Here is a 14,160-nt window from a genome sequence, read left to right on the forward strand (position 1 = left end):
TTTACGTTTATGTTTCAAGCTAGCTTCTTGCTTCAGACATTCATTTTTTTTCATCTCTAACTCTCCACTTAACTGCTTTTCAATTTGAGGCACAACATTTTTGTGTAGTTCGGGATATTTCATACTGTTTTATTTTAGTGATGTACCTGTACTACTTTATTTTAGAATTTGCACCACCCTGGGATTGTGAACCTGGAATGTATGTTTGAAACCCCGGAACGGGTCTTTGTTGTGATGGAAAAGCTGCATGGGGATATGCTAGAGATGATTCTTTCCAGCGAGAAGAGTCGACTTCCAGAACGAATAACTAAGTTCATGGTCACTCAGGTTGGCGTTCATTCTCTCTTCTTTGAGAGGGAAGGCTAGATTTATCTTTTGTAACTATGTGAGAATGGAGTTTGGACAAGGGGTTTTCTGTATTGTTATTTAAAAGAGACAGCACAGACGGCTGCACATCTAATGAAAGTTGGATAAACATGGAAATAATTTTGAGTGTTGTTACGTTAATTTTTTTGCCCTTCTTTCCCAAGACATAATATTATGGACAGCCAAAGATGCATGTCAAAACAGTAAGCATTCAAAAAGACGGAGAGGGAGGAGGTGGGGGAAAAAAAAGAGGGGGAAAAAAAAAAAAAGGAAAATCAAAACCATCAGTTCCAAGTCTTGATAGGCTGGAAAAAAATAGTACTTGCACAGCATATATGGGTTAATTCTTGAAGGCTGTGTTGATACAAATTACTGTATTGCTTAGCGTGTGTGGCTTTTGACACTTTTGATGCACTTGAATAGGTTTGAAAATGTTCTTTCATTTTTGTAGATACTTGTTGCTTTGAGGAATTTACACTTCAAGAATATTGTGCACTGTGATTTAAAACCAGAAAATGTACTACTAGCATCAGCAGAGCCATTCCCTCAAGTGAGTGGAGATTAAAAAATACTTCTTTCATCACTTTTCATTGTTCTTTTTTTAAAGAAGTATAGGCATTGCAGCTTAAAAGGTGACCTCTTGTGGTATTGTTCAATTGACTTAGTCTAGAATTACTTGAACTACATGTATTATAGTTGTCTTTTTTTTTTTTCCCTTTCCAACTCTTAGCCTAGCTGTATGCTCAATGGTCTGTTGCAGTTTCTTTCCCCTCAGACATGGATCATGTCTCACAACAATGCTGTGCAGCAGCATTCTTTACTCCAGGGAGCCTGAGAAGTACAACTACTGCCAGCACTTCGCAAAAGGCTGTGTAGACTGTATTTTTATGCTTGTGAAGAGTGCATGGAAATTGGTATTCTGGATTAGTGAGAACAGTCCAGTGGAAAAGGCACAAGATTAGAAGCTTCAAGACCAGTCCTCGTTTCTGTTCCAGTGCTGTTTGACCCTGGGGAAACAATTTCTTCCTTGTTGTACATCTCCTCCTCCTCGCTTTTGTCTGTCTTGCTTATAAGCTGTTGTGAAAAGGGACTGGCTCATTTGTCACTGGTCTTGCTCAGGGATCTTCATTAACAGTATGTATGATATTATATTGTAATATAAACTAAACAGCTAATTTCTGTGAGAGAAATGCTGTTCAGCAATACTAGTATTTATGTACTGTCAACACTTACCCAGTCAGCTATTACCTTATATACCTTGGATAGTATGGATTTCGTGGAGGATATAGAGAAATTAAAATCTGCTAGGCAGCATCAGGGAATTGCTTCCAGTCCTGTGACATTAATGCAAAGTGGAGTGGACTTTTGGAGAGTCACTTGTATGCCTTTAGTGCACTGCTCTTTCTTATACCCTGAGGAGGGCTTATTAACTTGGGGTTAGTGTTGGACTTGATCTGGATCCTTTTTTCTGTACAAGTGTTTGCTGTGTTCAAGTTAAGGAACCATCCCAGAACCATGAAGATCTGAGCATCAGTGCAGGCACCAGCTGATGATGCTTTTTACTTGGATGATTATTGGACCGTTCTGCCCAGAGCTGGCTGGGTCTGAGTTCTAGCTAAAACTCATCGTTTGATTTCTGTGTAGCTGAAGCCTCCAGCTTCAGGAATATGATTAAGAGGAATGTGGTCTGGCTGGGATTCATGTGCTTTTAAAATTTTGGTTCTGTGAGGGTGTGGATTTGCCTCTGAAAATGAGCCGAGTTCAAAATGAAGTTTTTTGTCCTTGTTTGCACGCTTGTGGCCCTGTACTACACAGACTGCCTCAGACCCGAGTCTGTGCAAGGCCAATTCAGGGCTCAGTCTGAAGGATGGTTGATCCACAGTCTGCAAAACCAGCAACCTAAAACCTTAACTGACTGGCTTAGGTAATGTTTTGTCTCTGTTTTAGTGCATACAATGTTTAAATGAAACAGTGTCAAGTACCACTCTGGTCTTGGGCAGTAGCATGCTTTGGGGATCAAGCGGAGATTTCTCTGTTTACAATATATTCCTTTTGCAGGTGAAGCTGTGTGATTTTGGCTTTGCACGTATCATTGGTGAAAAATCTTTCAGGCGCTCTGTGGTGGGGACACCTGCTTATCTTGCCCCTGAAGTGCTCAGGAGTAAAGGTTACAACCGCTCTCTAGACATGTGGTCAGTAGGAGTTATTGTCTACGTGAGCCTTAGTGGTACATTCCCATTTAATGAAGATGAGGATATAAATGATCAGATTCAAAATGCAGCATTTATGTACCCACCAAATCCTTGGAAGGAAATTTCTAGTGAAGGTAAAGAAATGAATTTTCTCGATTAGAATGTCTTTATATGTAGATAACACATTCAAATGCTTAAACTTCAAGGTTCATTCAGATAGGAGCACGAGAATTATTAATAGTTTGAGTTTAGTAGACTATGCCAAAATGGATAAATATGAGCTGGCATATATTTGTGGAAGATAAATTGTCAAATATAATGTTTTAGATCATTTTCAGGGCAGGAGGAGCCAATAGATTTAGCAAGAAAAATTAATTGCATGCATGAGGAGTGGGATGAATAGCTTGAAACTTCCCAAAATTCCCAACGAAAAGTTGAATCATGTGCGAGTATTTGCTGAACGCTGATCTCAAAGCATACTTTATCTGAACTATAATTACAGAAATGGTTCAAAGTTGAATCTGGAATTTTAGTTTTGTACATTAGCAAGTGAAACAAAACCTGGATCTAAATGTCAGGTCTGAACAGTCTAGAAGTTTACGAGGTTGGTCTCTAGAGCTCTCCAATGCCAGCTTTGTTATCAGTAATGTGTATATGATTAATACACAGGTAGATGTGGAAGGACATACACGAAAGTATACAATAGTGAAAGTACCTACATCATTTTGGAACACAGGATTATGTTCAAGTTACTTAGGCACTTCTGAAAATCACTGAAATCAGTAGGGAAAAAGATGAACGAGTAATATAGTAAAGCTTTTAGTGTTTCCGTCAAAGTGGGAGGGAAGCTTACCCCATACCTATTTTGTAGCCTCATTTAACATAAGCAAAGCTAAATATAAAATTCAAGAGCTTGATTAAGTTTAAAAGAGTTCAGTAGGATACATACACACAAAAAATTTACTTTCACTGCAGCATGCGAATGATGATAGAGGTGATTAGTATTTAAACAATATAATTTTTGTTCTGTTCTTCTTTGTCAGCCATTGATTTAATAAACAATTTGCTTCAAGTGAAGATGAGAAAACGTTTCAGTGTTGACAAATCCCTTAGTCACCCATGGTTACAGGTAAACCTATCTGTCTCTTTCACTATGTTTATAGTGGGTGAATAATGATTTTTTTTTTTTTTGAATGAAATCCTTCAGAGGCTTATTAAAACTACTACTGTCAAATCCGTTAACAAGCATTCATGGAGGCTTGAGTGTTTCTGGTTTTAGCTTTACATTTTATGTGCTCCAGGATTCTGCCCATCTGTTTGTGGCTTCTCTTCTCAAGGAAAACTTTTGTCTTACTGTCTCTCCGGCCCCTCACTTCCTGTCTGACACCGACACAGAGTTTTACTCTTCTGGCACCTCTCCTGAATGTGGACAGTGATGAGTGCATGGAGCCCCACTGAAATCAGTGTCGAGGCAAACATTGTTTGTTCACTGCTGAAGTGGACACACAAGCTGGTGTGTGCTCTAACTTCTAGTCGTTTTAGAAGGGAATGGTTTGGAATGGAATTTACCCGCTTGTTTGACACGGGTTCCTTTCACAATGTTTTCACAATACTGTATGCATATATCCATGCACACAAATAACTTAGAAGATGTTAAGGGGAAAATCTGATTAATTTTAAGTACAAACAATATTGGAATAACTATAATTTCATGTATTTTTATATATACAATTAATTTTATAATAAAGCTAACATAGCTGTCTTATTACAAAAAGTTTTCATGATTTATAGTATTACAACCTTAGATACTAGCCTATTTAATTTTGAACCAATCCTTGGGGTATTTTTTTTTTTTTAAACAGATCTTGTTGATTATATCATGTGGCTATTTATACTAAAAGTAGAGACAAACTGCAGAATTTATCTGTGGGAATGTAGTGCTGCTGTTTCTTAAACTGCTTCCTTAAATTTCTTTTACTCCTTAGGATTATCAGACTTGGCTTGACCTCAGAGAATTTGAAACACGCATTGGAGAGCGTTACATTACCCATGAGAGTGATGATGCACGCTGGAAAGAGCATGCTTATGAACACAACCTTGAGTACCCCCAGCATTTTATTATGGCTCCTAATCCAGATGACATGGAAGAAGACCCTTGATTTATTCATTATGCTAAATTGCAGCAAAGAAGGACACTCCAGACAGAAAGTGAAGATAAGTTTTGGAACAGCTGTTGCTCTTTCTGAATGCTGTACACATAGTTCAGTGTACAAAGCCCCAGAGGATCCTGCATTGACATGGGAATAGACTGTTGTCTGACAAGCTTTTCTCCATCTCTGACTTAAACTATGAGCAGTTACTGGACAGTGGTAATGTTTCACCAAGCTGTGTGGCTACAGAGCCATTACTGAGGTGTAATGTGTACAGATTGAATGGTTTGTGTGTTTTTCAAGGTTGGTTTGTTTTGTTTTTTTTTTCCATAGCCTACACAATAAGAATTTTGTAATGGTTTTCTAATCCCTATTTACTAGGCCGTAGAGGACTGTTTTCTGTTACTTAGATACATCTCCCGTTTCCTAAACTGTGCATGGTGAAAAGAGACTGTAAAAAGAAATCAGTGCAGAATACGTTGGCTAACAGCAAAACATGGTGGTTTAAGTCGAATACAGCTTCATAGATGAAGGAATAATTTGCTGCTGTTAAGACAGTTAAATATGTGTGTCTTTGCCCTAATTGAACTTTTTTCAGATACCCAAAAAAAGAAAACCCCATAACTTTTTACATTCCTCTTGAAATGCTGGCTGACAATCTAAAGAGATGACAATCAAAGCTATGCTAGTCCTTTATTTTGTCTGTTAAAACAGAGCAATAAGCCACAGCAGTGTGTTGCTGTGCAAGGCTGGCACACGTCATTCATAAATGCCAAAGGCATTTGGCCTTAAAACTACACAAGTAATGCACAGCGAGCACAGAAGACTTGATGTAGCATATCCTTTCACTCTGGAAAAACAGCTTCTAGCAGAAGGATGTGGAAGAATAGGGAAAAATACATGCAGCTTTCTTCAGTTGTTTTGAGTAATTAGACTTTTAAATTTTTCTAATATTTTTCTAATTTTTTTAAGGTTCCCTGGACTTACATCAGGAGTAGTTTGTAGCCTGCTAGCTCGTATCTTAACTCTGCTCAAAACCTAGGAGTAACAGCGGATGTCAAATCACCTGTTGCTTCTGCCAGGGCGGCTGGGTTGTGGGTGAAAGGGCTTTGCCTTCTGACCTGAAGCTGCAGCCCCTCCCGTCCTCTTTACTGTGCTCAGCGTTGTTGTTTGAGCTGAATGAAGAGTCCAAAACCAACTCCTAATTCAGTTTTTTATGCAGATGCCTCAGTTGATGGATTCCCAACCACTTACTGGACTTGTGGCGCTATAGAGAGGAAGCAGCAATATTCTTTGGAAGCGATTCCCTCAGAGGACAGTGTGACAGTTAAAGTTCATGGTATTGCAAAGAAGTTTGAGGCCACGAATGCTAAATGCAAATAGAGGGATTTTTTGTCCTATTTTAAAAAATGGAAAAGGTGAAATCTTTCCTTTTGTGTGGGATAACAGCATTGTGCTGGTAGAAGGTGCTGGGTGGCTGTACATATCCCTGATGTGCCAAGCTGCTTAACTGGAGCTTGGTTTCAAATGCTTTTTAAAATACTGATACAGGCTTGAACTGCAAAGTCAGTGAGAGGCTTTGGGGTATCTCCTCTCTCTCCTACAAAGATATTTTTTGTGTGTGTGTGTAGATAAGTATTTTTTTCTACTGTTGTTATTCAGGTAAGGAAGCAGGCGAGCAGACTTTTTCTATGTTGTTAGATATACATAAAATTTTACAAGGCTATTTCAGGGCTGGCAGCTGCTTGCAATGACAGTGACCTGGCAGTAAAGTCAGTGGCAGTTGCAGAAGTACGTACCCACAGGTAGGTTTGGGTCTTTTAACCCACCTTTTCTTTTCCTCCTGCCCTTAATCTAACTGCCACTGAATTTTGTAGGTGTCGAAGTTGGTGAAGGCTGAACTCTGGCTTCCCTGGTAGGATATACCAAACTTCCTACAAAACGTTGGTGCAATCTGTATGGCAGTTTTCCTGCAGCCAGCAGCGGGCAGAGCGTTTCAGCCCTTCTGCCCACCACCTGTCCTCTCTCCTAGCACGTGTTTTCCTCAGGGTTGTGCAGGGGACTTGCCTGATGGCAGTCCCTGCCCCTCCTACACTGGGGGTCATCCCTCCCCTTCCATGCTGTCAGGGCAGTGCAGAGGAATTCAGAAGGGGCAGAATTTGTGCCTTAACCTTGCTGTCCTGTTAAGGCAGGGTTTCGGGACCGATTCTTCAGAGAGGCACTATTTTTCACCTTTGGAACCAGAACAATCGCCTGTGAAGCTGGTAGTCTAGTATTTGCCCAGGCTTGGCAAGGGAAGCAGTGCTTCTTGCAACTTCCGCGGCTCAAGTGACCAAATTTCAGTGAAGCCGTTGCTATCTTCCATCCTAATTGTGATAATGTAGATACAGTCTGGTTTTAAACTTCAGACTTTATACTTGGGCTGTCACTTCAGGTTTTCCTGTGGGGTGGGTTTTTTTGTTTGTTTTGTTTTAAGAGAGTCAAAAAGCCAGCTTGGTCACTTGAAAAAGCACAACAGGAATAGAGGAAGGAGGGGACAACAATGAAGTAGAAGGCCTGGCTGATGTCTCTCCCCATGAAGTCTGCTCTGCTCCAAAATTATTATATGAGCTATTTATTCTTCAAGTTGTATTAAAAAAATAGATAATGCTGTTGGCCTTTGGAGGAGATTGCCTGACCATATATGCAGACTTATGGGGCCAGACAATAGAAGCCACAAGCAGCTAATAGCTGAGGAACCAAAAAATCAGACATGCATTAGGAGTAAACTTTCTTCAGAGTAGTAAAAATAGCTGAGTTTTTTATTCCCTTTTTTCTACCTTTACTGCAGACTTTGACAGCAGTAGGTTACAGTGTTTCATATCCTTATCCCTAGATGAATTGTGTTCATTCAAGAAATAGTGCTATGATGATGCTAGAAAAAAGCTCATGTAAAATTTATAGCCTCAAAAGGACACTGTCAAGTACTTTTATATTTTTATACATCCCATTGTTTGTAAATATCCTCTGATAAGCTTGAAAATAAAATTTATTTCCCTATCAGACTTGTTCTTTTTATTTACATGGATTACCTCTCCTCTCACATGTGCTTAGAAGTAAGTGTTTCTTTATGTGTCCCTGGTTGTGGATCTGTCATTAGCTATGGCCTGCTGTGGGAATTCTGTTAGTAGGTGCTTTGGAACTAATAACTCTTTTTGCATGGTTCCTGCCACCATTCTCTTTATAAAAAAGTATCTTCAAAAACATCAGGGCAGCTTGTGTTTTAAGCAAGTACCAAAGCTGAGTGCCCTGAAAGTCTCCTTAGCACATCTGTTTGTTACTGACAAGTTTTAACTTGATTCCACTAGTAAATACTTCACTCGGCTCCGTTGTAAGACCCCTGAAATATTGTTTCTCTGCTCTGTGTATGCTGGTTTCTGTATGTGCAGTGTTTGATTTCTACACATACTGCATAGGTCAGTCAGTAGGTTTAGCGTGCCGCACTAGATTTACTCTGAAATAGCACTCCCTACCAAAATGTGGCTAGGCCCTGAAGTGTAGATTGGTGTGAGAAAATCGCCTGGAGAAGTAACGTGACATTTCATGTGCTTTCAGTTCAAAGATAAATCAAAATATTTAGTTCTTACCTTACTGCGTATGTAGCTATATGCCAATTATATTATTGCAAAACGTTTTGTATGTGAAACCATAAAACGCACGACTCCATTCCTTTTACTTTGATTTTTTTTTAATTTAATAAGTTACTATTGAAAGCTACTATTATCAGACATTTTGCTATAGTATTTGAAATTACTTCAGTAAGAGTTCACCAAATCCAGCAACAGGTGGTAAGGGAGACTTTGATTCTGGCTTCTGTTTCTTGTCAGGATGTACGAGTCTACGGTGAGGCAGCAGGGCAAAAAAGTTAAAACAGTCCCCCATCTTCTTGGGATTCATCAGCATATCGTAGCTGTGAAGTAACTGCTCATGAGTTGCTGTGTCACGTGAATTCTGCAAGAGCACCTTAAAAAGAAAAAAAAGAATGTAGGTTATAGCCCTTCCTGCTTTCCTATAAATTCCCTCATACCCGCAATCTCCTGTTGCATCCTTTTCCGTTGTACTAACGTAACAGTGCCATAATGTTCAGTAGAACTGGTGAGATCCCTGGTGGAGCTCATACATCGATGTATGTAGCAAAGTTTTGCATTAAATACTCCTAAATATAATCAGTTTACTTTGAGGGATCCAGAGTAACTTACGTCTAGGAGAAGCAACTCTTTGATCTCATGCTTAATGTTGTTTTGAACAACTTTCTTTTAGAAATCAGATTTTTTTATAAAAGCTCTCTTGCTGCTTAAGAGTATTGCTTGTGGATTAGGAGAGTTTATGTACCTGTAAACGCTATCATACCTGCAATCGGAGGTCAATGCCCATGTTTTTTAAAAACTCCCACTGTTTTATGGGGCCTAATGTGGCTGTTCTTCCCTGCGTCATCTTTCGAAGATAGCTGAAATCAACATCTGCTGTCAGGTCTGCTGTACCTGGAGCTCTCAGCACATCGTGAAGTTTGTGATTCTGGAAACCCTGAAAAATTTAAATAGGAAGATTATACTCAGCTGTACCCCTAGCTACCGTAGCTAGGACTAGCAAAGACTAAGTTGTGCGTGTGAGGGGTGAGAATAGCAAATCGTACTTTGGAAATCTGAGATAAATGTAGCAAGGGCTCAGATTATCCTTTCTGTCTGACAGAAACCCTTCTGGGTACTGATTAAATAAGAACTCAACTCCTCAGTTTTATGATTGCAGCATAATGCAGTTTTTGCTATTATGTCCACCCAAGACCTTTCTCTTACAAGAACCTAATGATCCAAGTGACAAATAAAAAAAACCAGAGTATTTTGGCTTCTTATTTCAGGGTAAATGACTTACCCGGAAAGTGTCAGTTTTGGTTCCATCATGGCCATAATCGGCAACCAGTGCAGCCCCACCATCCTTTTCTATACGACAGGCAAGCCTCTGAATGATGACACCAGCCTCAGGACACACTTCCACATGATCTCTCGTTTCTTCAGGCTAGTGCAGAGTTCAAAGATCAAAACACCTGGATTAGCAAACAAGTACAGGGCAAGAGTTCTTCACGCTTGACGTCTTGGGATTGTTGTCACTTCACTGGGGCACAGAGGTCCAGGGGTGTATTCTAGGCTACCTAGAGCTTGAGCTGGTTTTTGCTAACAGTCATTTTCAATTAGTGTTTTCTGACTGCTGGATTTCGGTCATCTCTTCTATAACCTATAGTCAAGGGAAATGAAATTTTTTCTAACAAGTAAGAATACCTGCCTCAGGCGAAATTGCATGACTGTGGTACTGAAAGAACGAACATAGCTCTTCAGCTGTGCGTGCCCTTCAAAAAGGCCTTTCTGTGTGAAACTCTGTAGTTGGTTTTAATCTCAACTACTTCATTTTGTAACTTTAAGAATCCAGTGAACTTTAGGGAAAAAAAAAATCTCAGACACTTTCCATTAAAGGTCAGTAAAGCACAGAAGTACCCAGCTGCACCGAGTACGTACACAGCAGGTTGAGAGCCTGGCTTAGGCAGGGCCAGTGTCGAGGTGGTGATGTGACACATGCAACGCAGAACCCTCCCTGTCACTTGCTGCCTCAGTTTGCTCTCTGAAGCGCTTTGTCTGTTTAAGCTCTCACTTTGCAAAGTTCGATGTACATGTTTATTTTTGTGCTATATTTTCGCAGCGTACGAAGTTAAATGCTTGTGGAAGTTCTGCAGAATGTAAACGGTAAGTTGTATTTACTCATTTATAGATTGAGCGCCCTCCTCTTGCTGTCAAAGTAACTGAAAAGCAGTAAATGTTCTTGAAAGCGTCAGTAAATACGTAAGTACAGACTCTGGTAGGCATAGCCTTACCTGAATAAAGTTCTCTGTCGCGGGGGTACTGGATGGTGACAGGACAAACCGCAGCTGGTCAGGAACTTCTGGATCTATATCGACCAACACCTCACGCCAGCCTTTCTCTGTTCTCTGTTTAATGAACCCAAAGTACTCATTTTACACTCTAATGGGTACAACGGTATCTTCTTTATTTGGTTGGACTAATGCATCAAACACTTTCACAATCCTTTTAAGAACATAATACGCTATTATTATTCATTCCTATTTAATTCCAGTAACTGCCTTGGAAAAAGCTTGTGGTAGAGACTCATCTGCAGAGTCAACAAATACAGGTTTAACTATACCTAAAAGGACTGAATGATGCCGTTAAGAAAAATGCCGCCTCTTCTATTGATAGTGCAACGTATCAAAATAAAATATTTTATTCTACCAACCAGTGATTTTCATAAGCTAATTATTAAATTGAAGTTGCAAGTTTCTTCTGAATCCTAACTAGCCTCTATTTTGCTATTTTCATTACCATTCAAATGAAAGCCCTTCAGTCTATTTTATGTACCCCTACTAACAAAACGTGAAAATTAAAAGCTTCATTAATCTAGAAGAAATAAAAAAACTTGACTTACCTCAGCAGAAAGAAATCTTTAGCTTTCTACAAGCTTTTCCAGTCAAGAACAATTACTAATTTTACAGTTATCAGCTGAATTAAGCCTTATTTGTCCAAATTCAGTTAAAAATGTTTTATCACCAGAGACGATGCATGTGTCTAGTTTGGCACCTTAATTCTGTTCTTCCTCAAAGAGAAAAGGTGTTTAAGCACATGGTCACAATTACAATAATCTTCTTGCTATACCTGAAACTTATGTATCGGCAGGGCGTCAAAAAACTCATGTGCTAGGTAAAAGCTGTAACCTGCAGGAAGGTAAAAAAGAATACATTAAATTATTAATGCTTCCACAGCAGCTTCTGCTTGAAAATGAAAAATCTGTATGAATATTAACGAATTAAGCTAGTTAATGTGGTTGTGAAATAATTGTCATTATTTCCAGCTTGGATACATCAAAGACAGCATTTCTACAGCTAGCTGTAGCTTCCAGTCCATGAATTTTAGATGGGTATCTCGCGAAAGGAGATTCAGGCAAAGCCAGTAAATGGTTTCCCATGGAAAAAAAAAAGTCAATATATGAAACTGGGTAGCTATCCCAAAACGAAGGCAGTCAGAATAGGTAGCAGTTATGAGAATGAGTCAAGATCCTGCCTCAGACTCATACAGGAAGTAGGAGCTAATACGTATATTAACTGCTTTTCTACCCATTGTGAAGGCTAACAGAGACATCCTCAGTTATCAAAAGCTGCAAATGGAGGAAGGACGCCGTCCCTGTAACAAGACGTTCAAGCTCCTTACCTGGCGGCACATCTTGAATGTCTCTGTACCAGAAAATGGGAATTCCAGTCTTGCTAACGCCTTTCATGTAAGCAGACTTGTCCTCGGGGTTTGACTGCACTTTCCCCCCTGTCAGCATCAGTGCTTGGATCTCGCTGAGTTTGGGACTCACTTCTACCAGATGAACAGAGACATCACATTTACTAAGTAAAGAGGCAAGCTGGTTGAAGACCTAGAAAGACAGATGAATTCTATGAGGCACAGTCACATCCTGTATACGTTAAAGGTTTAAGAATTAACCTTTAATCTCATTACTTGTATTAAAGATAAGATTTAGTTGGCTTTCATTTAACAAAATAGTCTCGGTGAAAGACGGCATTTTGCTCCTCCAGAAGGAAATGGGAATTTCTTCATCAATTTTAATAAAAGCTGCTATGCTTCTAATAAAGTTGGCAGAGTACGGCACACGTTATACAGTTGTAAGGACAGCAATGTGAAATGCTAATTTAGAATAGCGATAGCCTGAAAGTGAGTAGCTCCTCCAATACCTACAGCGGGTTTAGCATTAGGAGAAAAATGGTTCAGTCTTCCCAGACACCATAAACAAAAAGTACTCAATATCCTACATTTCACTGTGGTTATTAGAGTTCTTTTTCATTAACATATGTAAATAGGATAAAAATTCTTCTGAGGTACTAAATCCCATTAGCAATTTGGTTTTGAATCAGAAGATTTTAATGAATAGACAGCTATGCAAGCATGATAGATCAGAGAGGGTTAACTCAAAAGAAATAAGCTCCTGAAATCCCCAAAGGAACCGACACAACTTCACTCCTGTATTATTCTCCTCTTCCTTCCTATTCTCCTATTGCTTGCACTGAGGCCACCCTCCCACTGGTCCCACAGCAGCACCCTCCTAAATGGTTTTCAGTTTGGGTAATGGTTTCCTATACAGAAGTAATCTGTAACGGATTATTCCTGCCCTCCCCTTCTATCAAGTAGTGTTCGAAGGATGACACGTGTGTCTGTGCAGTGGGCACACACTGGCCTGTGTTCTGCTTTCAATTCGGAGACCTGGTCCCTTTGCTAAATAGCAGAAACTTGCGTGTATTCTAATGAGATTCTAAGCTGCAAATCTCCCGACTGAAATGATTTGGTTACTAGGGAAGGTTAAGCCCCGATAACGAAACCTCTGAAAATTCCTTCAGATTTCAGCGTAGCCGCAGAATAAAGCCAGAAGTAGAGAATATTAATACCAGTTTTTACCTACCCGTAATATATCATCAGTAAGAGTGCCCCTCCCTGGGCCCAGTTCCACCAGCTGGAATGCTTTAGGTTTGCCCGTGGCTATCCATTCGCTAATATACCATATTCCTATTAACTGACGGTGAGAAAAAACACAGAGTTACAGTAATAACTTCAGAACTTGTGAAAAGTGACATCTGCCTTTTGTCTGATAATAACTAAGATACGATACAATATTCTCTCTAAAGTTAAGAAAAATCAAACGTAACTTTGCCCTCTTCTCTTTAAGTATTAAAATCGGTGATTGTTTGCTGTCAGCCCAGCAGAAGCAACTCTCCATCAGTAAACAGGTGGGACTCCCTTCTGGTTGGTGCACAAACTTTTACTTACGGCTCAAATGCAGGCCGCTGCCCAACTGCCTCTGAACAGCTGTTCTTCATGACAATGCATTGACCAAAGTGCCCTCGAGAACAGCGTGTAGCCGATATTCGCTACTGGAAATGATACTCAAACCAGAGCGAACCAGAGCAAAATCTGAAAACGATTTTTGAGTAGTTTTCACGCTGGGAAACTACCATAACTCTTTTTGTTTATAAACAAGTTCTATACGAAAATAAGCGTTACTGAGCACAGATGGTGTTCCCAAATTATAACACAAGAAAGGACTCCCCCATCTTCCAGAAAAGCAAAACACCCCCTCCTCCTCCAAAACCAAGTTAACTGTAACGGGAGAATGAACAGGAGTTACTTAAGACACAGGGAACTACGCGTTACCTCTCCAAACACCTGACTTATTTCAGGGGAGGTGACGAAATCCCCGCTTTCCCCGATGCCGCCGCGGCGCGTGTAGTAACCCTGCGAGAGAGGGGAGAGGAGCCGGGGGCCCGCTGAGCGGCACGGCGGGGCCGCTTTCCGGCCGGCTGCGACACCGCGGGCTCCGGG

At 40.1% G+C, this 14,160-nt stretch overlaps 2 protein-coding genes across 3 annotated transcripts in view; one reads left to right on the plus strand and one right to left on the minus strand.

The window, feature by feature from the left end:
* Positions 1–7,772, plus strand: part of PRKD3 (protein kinase D3) — a 44,518-nt gene extending 36,746 nt beyond the window's left edge. For both annotated transcript variants that reach the window (XM_009331031.1, XM_009331032.1), the window contains 5 exons: positions 166–327; positions 818–916; positions 2,425–2,692; positions 3,602–3,687; positions 4,544–7,772. In XM_009331031.1, the coding sequence (XP_009329306.1) occupies positions 166–327; positions 818–916; positions 2,425–2,692; positions 3,602–3,687; positions 4,544–4,717 (789 nt within the window). In that variant the 3' untranslated portion in view covers positions 4,718–7,772. The remainder of the gene's footprint in view (positions 1–165; positions 328–817; positions 917–2,424; positions 2,693–3,601; positions 3,688–4,543) is intronic.
* A 644-nt stretch (positions 7,773–8,416) lies between these two features.
* NDUFAF7 (NADH dehydrogenase (ubiquinone) complex I, assembly factor 7) lies at positions 8,417–14,160 on the minus strand (the record flags this gene model as incomplete). Its single annotated transcript, XM_009331089.1, has 8 exons — positions 8,417–8,710; positions 9,098–9,271; positions 9,617–9,760; positions 10,608–10,721; positions 11,443–11,501; positions 11,995–12,205; positions 13,244–13,354; positions 13,993–14,160. Coding segments are annotated over 8 exons (1,194 nt in total), but the record flags the coding sequence as incomplete, so codon positions are not given.

The sequence above is a fragment of the Pygoscelis adeliae genome, unplaced genomic scaffold (genome assembly GCF_000699105.1).
Source record: "Pygoscelis adeliae isolate BGI_AS28 unplaced genomic scaffold, ASM69910v1 Scaffold218, whole genome shotgun sequence".
NCBI classification, from domain to species: Eukaryota; Metazoa; Chordata; class Aves; order Sphenisciformes; family Spheniscidae; genus Pygoscelis; species Pygoscelis adeliae.